This window comes from Microplitis demolitor, chromosome 5 (genome assembly GCF_026212275.2).
Source record: "Microplitis demolitor isolate Queensland-Clemson2020A chromosome 5, iyMicDemo2.1a, whole genome shotgun sequence".
NCBI lineage: Eukaryota > Metazoa > Arthropoda > Insecta > Hymenoptera > Braconidae > Microplitis > Microplitis demolitor.
The window spans coordinates 7727261-7740000 of NC_068549.1; the positions used below are offsets into that span (position 1 = coordinate 7727261).

Genomic DNA, 12740 nt, shown 5'->3' on the forward strand with positions numbered 1-12740 from the left:
ATTGATATTTGTACGACATTGATAAGGTAGTTTATGGTTCGAAGTTAATAAATTAATGATTTTATTAACATGAGTATTTTTGTTCAACATGAAGAACATTTTTATCATATTGTTCTTCATTGTGTGCCTACTGAAGTAACATTTACACCGTTGGTGGTGTGATCATTCTAATTCATACGGCCAAAAATTGAACACAGTACTTAGTGTAACTTTCACATTAGCAATGTTAAAAATTTTAACACCAAATTTTTCACACCACACCGACTCAAAATTTTTTAACTGTATGTTGTCTTTGTTTCAATTAATGCTTTAACTTTTTTTCTTTAATTAATAGAATTGTATTACAGTTATGACAGTTCAAGATCATTGAATATTTTAAAAAAATAGGGGAGAAGATGTTTTTCATTAATGCCTGTAATTTATGAAATAAAATATTATTACTACATTTAAAACTAACCTTTAAAATAAATTTAATTATTATTTTTTCGTTGAACTACATTTAACATATTGTATTTTGTTAATTAACTTAGTTATTAATTATTTCTTGAACAGTTTGTTCATTTTTGTCTGATAAAAGCCGATGGCAAGGCATGTGCGTTATATTTTTTTTTAACTATTATGTAGGCTGTGCTTAGTATTTTAAAGTTTACAAGCTTTTTTTTCATGAATCATTATTATCATTATCATTATTATTATTATTTTTACTATTAGTATTAGTATTATTATTATTATATATTATAATTATTATTATCTATATTATAGTGTATGTAGGTGTTTAAACTCGAAGCGTCTGCTTGCTGTAAGTATTTAATAAAATAAAAGTAACAAAATAATGGAGTTTGTGCCCTTCAGAAACTTACTTTTGCATTCATAATTAATATTAAATCACACTTAACAAGCATTGATGTTGTAGAAAGTCATTAAAAAGTTTTTTTGCGTAATAGGAAGAACAGTTGGAGTTAAAATTAAGCCATGGATAATATTGAAAGGCCCATTTGTGAGTTAGGTCGTTAACAAACATTTTTAAATGAGTTATATTTTTTTTTCTTTTTTTTTTTTTTGTTTTTCGCTAGTGACAATCAAAATATTGCAGTTATATCTACATACTCCATGACATATATTAACTGTGACACTCTTATACTAACATGAATCACACATTCGTTCGTTTTATAAATATGTAATAATTATTATTTGTGTCACAATTTTTTTTATTTAATTACTATCCTGTGTAATTTACATATCCATTCGCATATCAGTATATTTTTTATAATAATAATAACAACTAATAAATGAAATGAAATATTGTTGTTATTATATTTATAACTTACTGTTATTATTATTATTATAGTCTTTATATCTCTATTCTTTGCGCATTTATATAAAAAGCTTCTGCTACCTCAAATTTATGTGATTTATTAACATAAATCAACAGTTTTTATTTTTTTAATACATATACACAGTTAGAAATTTCGTGTTAATTCAACACTTGCGTTTGTGTTGATCGTTATCACAAATTTTATGTTAAACAATCAAACACATGAAATCTGTTATTTTGACAGAAAATTCGTGTAAATTTAACAGGCTTTCCGTGTTAAAATGAACTAATATAAGCATGTGACCTAACCAACTCAAGTATACTAATCTAACTTCAGTACAACTTATGTCATTTAGCAAACAATTAATTCGATTTTCTGTGATTTTTATAAAAAACGGAGCTATGAATTACTCTCCCGTAAAATATGAGAATAAAAAAAATATTGAACCTGATCATAAAAATACGCAAGTTATCTATGATTATATTTAATTTTAAATCAATTATAATCCAAGTTTCCTTGCAGACAATACTTCTACAATGCGTTCCCTAATGAATCTTAATTACGGTAAATTACCGTATTTTACTGGAAAACACCGGATTTTACGACAATGTCGGCAGAATACAGCAAATCATAGTAAAATACGGAAATTTATCGCAACGTGTGGCACCTTTACCGTAATATTCCGCGCAATTTACCTCAACATACCGTAAAGTACCGTAATTTGCCGTAAAATGCCGTAATCTACGGTATTTGCCGCAATTCGGATCCGCCAAGGTTGCTTGGTTAAAATAATGAAGTAACGCGCGGGAGTGTTTAGCTAAACAACACATATTTTGTGTTAATTTTCAAATAACACAAGAAATGTGTTACATTCCAGATTTTTTAAAATAAAATAACACCAACGGTTTATGTTGAATTAACAGATTTATGTGTTGAAAATCAACACAAAAAATCTAGCCAAATAATTTTTTAACACAATTACACAAAATTTCTAACTGTGTATACTTAAAATTCCACAATATTCTACGATAACATTCAAACATAACACCGATTTTTCAATCAATTTTTTATTTATTTATTTATTTTTTTTTTTTCATTAATCAGTCTTGGTATAATTAATAACGTTTTAATGTGCGAGTTTAACAATTTGTGCTGAAAAAAGACGACATATAATTTTTTTTTATTTTTCTTTTCTTTTCTTTTTTTTTTTAGGGAATATAGATTTTTTTACGTTGCTCTTATGATATTGTGAAGGTAATTCACAATGCACATAATTTTAGACGACTAAAATTTGTTATTCATATCCATAAATAATTATTTATATTAATTTAGCTTAAAAATATATTATTGTCCTTTAATGAAAATGTAGCACTTATATTTCATTCCTTTCTCCACACACTTATTAAGTACCATCGCTAGAGTATTCATCATTATTATTATTAATATTTAATAATAAGAAATTTCAAGCTGCTTATCCTGAAGTTTTGACGTATTTTAGGACCGTCGGGTCTCATTATCTCGCTGCATTGTTTTACTTACTAACCAAAAAGTTAGCGGTTGTTGCAGATAGTAAATAGATATTTTAATGAATGAATAAAACTTTTAATAACAATTTCTTGTTGATCAACTAAGAAAACTATCGCATTTTCTCAGAATGTCAATTATGTATTACATAAGTATACGATAAGTTTAACTGAACAATACATATGTAGTCTGGTAGTAGCTGTCGTAGCTTACAGATCTTAGTCCTTGGTCCGCTGTCTTCATTTATTGTTTAAACAATTTATTCAGTCGATGCTGAATACTGATGGCAATAAATTATTCTGTCAGTATCAGGTTTTGTAATAATTATTGACACGATTTTAAAAGAACCTAAATTCTAATAAATCTCACAATATCAACCCTTAATAACGGACTCATCTACTGGCAAATAAGGCAGCACTTTTTTTTTTTATATCATTTAAATATTATATCATAAATTGATATAACATAGTACTACTCTTAAAGTAGAGCCGCATCATTGCGTCATACATATCTCGTAATTGCGTATCGCAATTAAACCTAGAAAAGATGTTTTACATCTTTCGGCATTTTTGATACATACATTTTTTTTTTTTACATCTGAAATATCTGGATTTTTGTGTAAATTCTTTAATTTTATACATCAGACTGATTAATTTTTAGACAAAAAAATTTTAATCACCTGAACAAATTCACCATTTTTATATATTATTATTATCATTATTGCTCTTACTATTATTATTGTTATTAGTATTGTTATTATTATCACTGCTATATATAATATTAATATTATTGTTATTATTTTTTATTCATATGTTATTATTATTATTATTATTATTTTATAATTACGATTAATAATATCAATTTAAATTTAAGAGATTGACATTTCTCATAGAAACACTCTATATATGAATTGTTAATCAATATCTGTTATTTTAAAATATCAGGATTTTGATATTGTAAATATCTATAGAATCGGTAGTTCACTATCATACGTCATTATCGTGGCAAAATTCAATCTTCCGTCTTGCCAAAGGTAGTCTTCTTTTATCGACGATAAAGTCAGTCACGCAACCCTTGATTCCTTTATGACCAGGCTTCCCACCAACAAATAATTTCCCATTGGTTGTTAGAAGAGATATTTCCGTGGCAACTTTTATGGGAATTTCGTCATCAACCTGGATTACGATTGCCTTTCTTCGACGAGCAGCTTTGATGTGATGAAAAATACCATCGTTAACTTTTTTCTAAAAAAGTTAACAAAAATATAAGTAATAACATCAGAGTAAATATAAAATAAAGGAGTTTTGTTAATATTGAAGAACATACTCGGCTTTTTATAGATATTTCATCTTTTTTTCCTTTGTACGTGAAGACAACATATCCATCCTGTAGAGATAGTACCAGATTTTCTATTTTTCCGCGTCCAATCCATGCTATCATTCCATCCGGATTAACGGTTCGTAGACTCAATTCAAATTTATTTGATTGCTGTCCTTTGTATCTAGTTAATTATTATTGGTTATTAATTATAATGTTATACATTAATAAGGATTTATGTTTATACATAAGCATAATAAGCAAGCTCATTAAATAGAAAAAAAAAAATAAAGTTATTAAATTAAGAGAAAATTTTGCAAACGTTTCTAATACGTTTATGAAATATCAACCTTAACGCTATGGTAATAATTACTAGTAATTATGGATGTACGTCCATAATTTCTGGGAAAACTTGCTATAATTATAGGAACGATTCCTATAATTATCGTAATAGTTCCTACATCGTATGATAATTTAATTATTGTAATGATTACCATACTAATAGGGTTCTTAGGTGAGTATGGGAATAAGTTCTTCACATCATAGTAACCATTTCCATAATATATGTAAATATTCCCATAATATTATGGTAAACGTTACCATATATTATGGGAATGATTACCATAATCTTATGATAATGATTAATATAATAGTATGGTTACGATTACTATGATAGTATGAGATGATTACCATAATCTATGTTAATCATTACCACAATTTATGGTAACTATTATCGTAATGTATAATGACCATTACCATAATATATGGTAATTTTTACTGTAGTAGTATGAGACGATTACCATAATTTATAATAATCATTACCATAATCTATCGTAAACATTACTATAATCTATGGTAACCATTACCATAATATAAGGTAATAATTGCCATAATCTATGGTAGCCGTTACCATATATTATGGTAACCATTGTCATAATATTTTTGTAATTGTTACTATGATAGTATGGTTTTAATGATAGTGTGGTAAACATTACCATAGTGGATGGTAAAAATGACCATAGTATAGGGTAAAGGTTACGATAGAAATATGAGAATGATTACCATAATAATATCGAAATTATCATCATATTTTTATAGAAATTACTCCGACATCTTATAAGAATGAAACTCTTATAGATAGAAATGGTTATCATAATTAGTACGGTTGTCATTCCTATAATCGATATTTAAAAAAAAATTTGTTGCTATACTATATAGGAACCATTTTCATAATATATTGTAATTGTTACCATAAATTTCTCTCCGTGTACTAATTAGGTAAAAAGTTATTATTTGTTATAACAAAACTTACTCAGTGTAGTCATAATTTTCATATTCAAAATCATTATCCTCGTCAAACTCATAGTCGGAATAAGAATCGTCATAATATTCCAAAAGAGATGTGTTAGTAGTTAAAGTATTGTTAGAGCTAAAGTAAGTTAGTAAGAAGTGTGGGTTAGTAAATTTAAGTGATTGTCTAAATATAATATTTGAACAAACCTTCTGCCATAACGATGTTTAAACTGTAGGTAATTGTCCCCGTTAAATCTTACTGGTCGTTCAGCTATTTCTCCACCAGATACATCATATCCCATGACTATATTTAAAATTAATAGATTTGTTATGAATTTCTATTTGATATTATAAAATCTTTATAATTTATTGACTTACAAAATTCACAATGGAGACCACTGTAACTGCTTGCACATTTACAAAGGTAACTATTTAATAACGGCAAACAGACTCCACCATTGTGACAAGGATTGCCATCAGCAGGACACGGCAACCCATCATATATTTCAGTATTGTGTTGAGTGAAATTAACTGCTAGATTCTGGTAAGTCTTACCATTGACCATTAATCTTTGTATCGCGCCTGTGAGCCCAGTCCAGGCACTTTCCAGACGATGAATTTCTCGCCAATGTCTAATAAATAAATATTTTGGTTTATTAAAAACATATTTTAAGTATTAAACGTCAAATCAAAGGATTTGGAGAATTTTTATGTTCGTATGTAAAAACGGCTTCAAGGTAAATTTTATATTTTTTTTATGTTCATAAATATATATTTTTTTAATTTGTTACTCATAAATTTCTGAAAAATAGATCAGAGATAATTCTTTTTTTTCTTTTCAGAAAACAAATATTTTAATTATTAAGTGTTTTTAGCATCAATTCAAGATCAATTTGATCGCAGGCCTTTCGAGTTTATTATTTTTTTAATTTAATTATTGAATTTTTTGTTTCTATTAATTATAATTAAATTAACGGTTTTGTAATAGAATAAATAATTTTAATTTAACATAAAAATATAATATTCAATAACTTACATTAGGTTTAGTTAAGATTTACAGACCAAATTCAAATTTCCAAAAGTTAATAGAAAAATAATAATTTTTAAGAGCTAAAAATTAAATCGGTCTTAAAAATTGTTAAATGAATAAAAGTTTGAGATAAAAAAAAAATTAAAATTTTTAAACTCAAAAATCTCTGAAACCTCTTCGATATTCAAATAACATTTTTTTTTACAATAAGTTCCGGACGAAACAAAACTTTTGAAATAAACAAATAATTTATTTGATCCATTTTTTAAACAGTTATTGACAAAAAACTAAAAAATAATATTTTTTGAGTTTGTAAAAAAAATTTGAAAGTTTACCCGAAATTATTTTTTGTAAGTAGAAAAGAAATATTAAGAATTTAAACAAATTAAACACTAAACTTTCCAAATCCTTTAATTTAGTGTGAAACGTTTAAAAATTAAAATATATGTATACATTGGAGGTGTGTAAATAGTTCAAATTTTCGAATAATTCGTAAATTCTCAAATTAATCGAAAACTCACGAACGATTCCGAAATTTTCTTTTGAACGTCTTAAAATTGTAATAGTTTTTTAAATAATTTAAATTTTTGTCAGAAGTAAGTAGAGCTTAGACACGAATTTACAAAAAATTATTTTTGGTTACTCTAAAAACTAATCTCTTCATTAAATAAAAATTAAATATTTAAAAGCTGACCAAAATTTCTTCGATTCGAATTGCGTAGTTTGAAAAGTTACAAATAATTCAAAAACTTTCGAATAATTTAAAAATTGATGAATAACTTGAAAAGTTGTGAATAATTCGAAAATTTGTGAATAATTCGAATCAAATAGATATATTCGATTCGATTTGAACCCGATTCACACACTTCAGTATACATACATTATGATTGATATATAAATAAATCTTACTTAACGCCACCAATATAAAGAGGCATCTCTAAATTCAATTCAGTGAGAGGACTACCGGAAAAGCCTCGTGCAATAGTGCCTTCATCTAACTGCAGAAGTCCTTCTCTACCAAGTCTACTGATTCTAACACAATGCCAAGTATTAAGACTCACGGAATCAGGAGATGTAATATTAGCTATACCACTGCCTAGATTAAATTTAAACTCCAATTTGCCATTAGCTAAGTTAAGACTAATAAAATCTCCACGACCATTGTTAAGTTGCCCATTGTAAAGTAGTAGACCATCTGTAGCTCGCGTAAGAAACCATAGTTCAATTGAAAATGCTTTTGAGACTCCTTCAAGACATGAAAGTTCAAGGAACCCATCACCATTAAACTGAGGAATTAAAAATTCAGTTAATTCGGCATCTAATATTTCACAATGATCTCCCGTTCTTCCTGGCGGACATTTACAAACATATCCGCCTTGTGGAAGAATATCACAAGTAGCTCCGTTTTGACAGGGTTCGCCTAAACAAGGATCTAATGATTCTTCACAATTAGGTCCAGTAAATTGAGGAGGGCAAATACATTTATACGTTGGTGGTTCGTAAGTTGTTACTGCATAATTATCATGTTCATAAGAAGCGTCATAATCTAAATCATAATCATAATTACAATCCACAGTAGCGCATCGTTTTTTCGAATATTTTTTAGATCTCTTTGATTTCGGTTTAGATTTTAAATCGCTGCAATGAGAGCCTTTACATTTGACAAATTTAATTCCATCATTATAATTTCTTTTCTTCTTTGTTTTATTACTTCGTTTTGTATTTGATTTGCATTCTCTATTATTGCAAAGATCTTCTTCGAATATTGGCTGACAAGTAGCACCATTTTTACAAGGCAAATTAGCGCATGCATTATCATGACACTGCTTAACACGATATGTCTCTAAAACATCTTTATCTTTTCCAATATGAAGGTCAACTGTAAATCTATTGATCTTCAGCTTACGAATGCAACCCAAAAATCCGTGACTGGTCCCAATGTTGTCGTATACTCTAGTGTAATTTGTTGGTATGTTGCCAATAAATGTATCTTGATTGAGATCTAATGATTTAAGCATTCCTTGACTTTGACCGGCAATATCTTCACCGTCGTTATAAATTAAAACACCATCTTTGTGATATCTTTTAGCTGATATACGATGAAAGTTTTTCATAGTAACTCTCTCCGGTGATGTTAGTATTACTGGTCCTTTTCCAAGGTTATAACGAAATTGTACGTATCTAAAAATACATAAATATTTTTATTAATTATTATTTATGATTATATATAATCATATATAAATTATATGCAATTGTATATAATTACATACAATTATATATAATCATGCCATTTTACAGAAACTAATTTTACTGTTATGTAATAGATCAATACATATCAAACATCACTTTAAATTATATGTATTCTATAAGGCAAAAAACTCCTTTAATTTTTATTTAATCCCTGAAAACTGTGTAAAATGTAAATAAAAATAATTATAAATAATTGCATGTAATTATATTAGGCCATTTTCACATATAATTATATATATATTTTTTTTTTACCAGGGTATTATTAAATCGATGTACACTGTAAGAAATTTTGATGTAAAAATGGCCCCCGAGAACTGTACACGGCCGTGTAGTGTGAAATAACAGTGTAAAAAATACTCGGTATAATTTATTCATTCGTGTAATTTTAACACGGTGTAATCTACTTTTTTACACCATTTCGTGTCACTCTTTATAATTTCCATTAATGAGCAACAAATGATCATTGAATATTTTTAACGACTTAATCAATAACTATACTAATTTTATTTAGATGTTAAATACACTGTAAAAAAATCTGGAGTAAGTCCAGGCGGTGTAGGTGTTGAAGTTTTCGGTGTTGAAAATATTTGACTTTGTGAATATTTTTGCTTACTCGATCACTCTACAGTTAAACAGTTTTTTTATTAATCAATTAAATTATTGGTGATTGAAATGTTCGGCGTAAAATTGTGTAAATTTTAAATAAATTACGTATAACATAAATAATTATTTAAATAAGTACATAACAAAATTGAAATTTCCTCCAGATAATTTTCATTAAATTTTCATATTTTTTTATATGTAATACATTTTTTTTAAATAATTATACGTGGAATTATTTTTTTACACCAATTTAACAGCGGTATTTCAACACCGCCGAATTACACCATTTATACCAGTGTTATTTCATTTTAACACTGCGTGGTGTTAAATTGAGATTTACACATTTACACGCCGGACGTTGTAAACATTTTTAATTCACACCGCCTAAATTTAGCACGATATTTGGGGTAATTTTCACACCAAGAGTTTTACACCGTTATTTAGACTATTCCGAGTCCAAAAAAATCTTTACAGTGTAGACACGCAATAACAAGTCAACCAGTGATGTAAGGCAGAGAAATCGTCTAACAATTGTTAGACAACTGACGCCAATTGAACAATAAAAAATTGACAAACGGTAATTTTTTAAATTTAATGGTTGTTCCCCTTCTAACTTAATTTTGCCGAGAAAATGATTTTTTAAATAATTACTCGTTAAAAATAAATTTAATGTAATCTTACCCATCAACAATAGCAAGTGAAACAAAATCTCCACTACCATCATTCTTCTGTTGGTTGTATAGAATTATTCCGTTGTCAGCATAAGTTTTAAACTCAACTTCAATACTAAATTTATGATATGCTTTTAGTCTACTCATTCTCACATAACTTTTACCATCGAAAGAAGGTATATCATATTCTCGTTTATTTATTTCTTCATCACATAATAAACCCGTGTAATTTGAATTACAAATGCAAACAAATGTTGAACTTGGTAAGTCAATACAAGTTGCTGATGAGTGACATGGATTAGAAACACAAGCGCGAAGATCTTCGGAAAGCGTTACCGACATGTAATTTGCTAAAAAAAAAATAAATAATATTAATAATGTATTTTATTTTGTTTCTTATAAAATACTAAATCAATTAATAGCATAAAATTAAATTTACCAAAACATTCTTGTCGATCGCTTGTCTCAGCAAATCCATTAGAGCAAACACACCGTCCATTAAAACATTCACTATTCGGAATTGTACAGTCCCTATCATTTGTACAGAGATCCCCAAGAAGTGCTGTTACAACTCGAATAGTTGCTGGGGTAGGTCTTGATGCAGCTGCAACTCCTGTAAATTTTTCGATTAAATTTATCGTATGTAAAAATAATTTTAGTAAGTTATTATTGTAATAATAATGTAAAAAAAAAAGAATACTGTTCCTACCATGTTTAAAATTATCACGGTCAATAGTAATGGTTTCTTGTTGAGCACGATGAGTGTAATAATAACGTTGGTCTGGCTCTGGACCAAGAAGATGCCTGGTTGACTTTGACAATGGTGAAATAGCTGCTGCTGGTTGAGTGTATTGGACAGCTGTAAATCTTTTAACTGGGAAATCCGTGTTCACCGTCGGATAGTCTGAAATTGTTTTTTTTTTTTTTTTTTTTTTTTAATTTCAATAGTTTTCTGTCTTAACAACTTAAAATAAAGTTTACTATAATTTAAATTAAAGTGATGCTTGTTTATAGAGATAAATATTTCTATTTTAACTTTAATAACAACAGGAAGATAATTTTAAAACATTTTAAATTAGTGTTTCACGAGCAATCTATTAATTGTTTAACTTATTTCATCAACAAAAGTTACTTGAGAAATCAATTTAAGCACAGACATTCGTGACAAGAAAATGTTCTTGATAATATATATATATATATTAATACGACAACATTGGCGTTTTTTAAAAATACTTTTACAACAGTTTAATGATATTTTTGTACTTCAAAATTTCGATATATTTTTTACACAGAAAAAAAATGTTTCTTGGCATAAAAAATTTTTACACATACTAAGAAAATTTTTACTTGCCCCAAAAAATTTTTTCCATTAAAAGTTGAAAAAAAAATTTTTGTTGGAACAAGAAAAAGTTTTTTGGGGTGAAAAAAAAAATTCTTGAGTCTTATTTTTTCGTCATAAAAAAATCTTTGTCTTTAATTCATAATGCAAAATATTTCTTGCGCCAATAAATATTTTTTCCTCCGTACTTTGTTCAGAAAAAAAAATTTCTCGACTGAAAGTAAATATTCTTGATTAAAGCAAATTTTTTTGAAAATCTAAATTTTTTCGGATAAAATAGAAATTTTCTCTGACTAGGACGAATTTTTTTTTTATCAAGATAAATTCTCTTTACTCAAGAAAATCTTAACTCGGTTCCCGAAAACGTTTGTGTTCCAAAATATTTTTTTGACTCAAGATACCTTTTTTTCCGTGTGGGGTTTCGTAAGATCTGCCGCGGACGTATCTCAAAGAACCGATTTTTCGGCTATCATTGAGATTCGAACACACTCCTGGCCAGTTACCAAGTTCGGTAACCCTACTTACCTCTCAGCCATGGTGACTGGTTGGAAAAAGTTTTATATTTTTGTGAAATTTTTATAAATATATAGTATATAATTAATTAATAATATAATTATTTATTATATAATATAATATAATAATTTAATTTTTATAAATATATAGTAGTTGATGGCGGCCCGGGGTATAGTAACACCGCGATTGATCATTCCATTGGTTTCTGAGAAATCAATCGCCACCATCAAACTTGTTCTTTAGTTTAAACCATATTATCGACGAAAAATCGAGAAAACAGAGTTTCTAATAATTTTCTCGGATATTTTCTGTATTATTGCTCTGACCTAAGCCAAAACTAATTCAAATCTTAATTTTGATCACTGGCATTGATTTCTGTCTCAATACACTGATTTTATCGAACATAATCGAAAATTAAAATTTAAAAACTGCTTGTTCATTAATGATTTTCGATTCTTTAACTTTTAACCTTCAGCATAAAACATAACTTGTTAAAGTTTGAAAAGCTCATAAAAAAACAATCGCATGCAATAAGATTTTCGAGCTCTTTGAGCTCGAAAACCGCAGGAAGAGTTGGGGCTGGCCCGCAGGGCCAACTGACGCCCAGATTTTTATTGTATTTATCGTTAATAAAATATAAATAAAAAAGAATGCCAACAGCACGTGGTGTTCCCAAGCGGTCACCCATCCAAGTACTAACCACGCTCAATGCTGCTTAACTTCAGTGATCAGACGAGAACTGGTGGCTTTCAGCATGAAATGGCCGTTGACAATGTATAAGCAGTTTAATTTATTATTTAATTGCTCTGTAGTTTGACGTTAGTTAGCTATCTGGTAATAATTGAAGTATGTAAAATAACCTTTGGGCAAATTAAGTCATCAAA

General features: G+C 27.8%; 1 protein-coding gene and 1 non-coding gene across 2 annotated transcripts; both read right to left on the reverse strand.

Annotated features, from left to right (window-relative positions):
- Positions 1 to 3822: 3822 nt before the first annotated feature.
- LOC103574254 (agrin-like) lies at positions 3823 to 11879 on the reverse strand. Its single transcript, XM_053739328.1, has 11 exons — positions 11869 to 11879; positions 11745 to 11809; positions 10714 to 10908; positions 10444 to 10617; positions 10015 to 10354; positions 7390 to 8661; positions 5829 to 6082; positions 5658 to 5754; positions 5470 to 5586; positions 4167 to 4341; positions 3823 to 4084 (listed from the first exon to the last, which is right to left on the reverse strand). Exons 1-11 carry the CDS (start codon positions 11877 to 11879, stop codon positions 3827 to 3829), a joined length of 2958 nt encoding a protein of 985 aa, XP_053595303.1. The 3' UTR covers positions 3823 to 3826.
- Positions 11880 to 12507: 628 nt separating this feature from the next.
- Positions 12508 to 12627, reverse strand: LOC128667906 (5S ribosomal RNA). Its single transcript, XR_008403820.1, has one exon. It is a non-coding gene; the product is annotated as a 5S ribosomal RNA (ribosomal RNA).
- Between the last annotated feature and the right edge of the window lie 113 nt (positions 12628 to 12740).

Excerpts from the sequence above, each read along its gene's own strand:
- LOC103574254 (XM_053739328.1), bottom strand. Across the intron at positions 10,618-10,713 it reads CCGTGATAATTTTAAACATG|GAGTTGCAGCTGCATCAAGA; the intron begins GTAGGAACAGTA and ends AAAAATTTACAG. Across the intron at positions 8,662-10,014 it reads TCACTTGCTATTGTTGATGG|ATACGTACAATTTCGTTATA; the intron begins GTAAGATTACAT and ends ATGTATTTTTAG.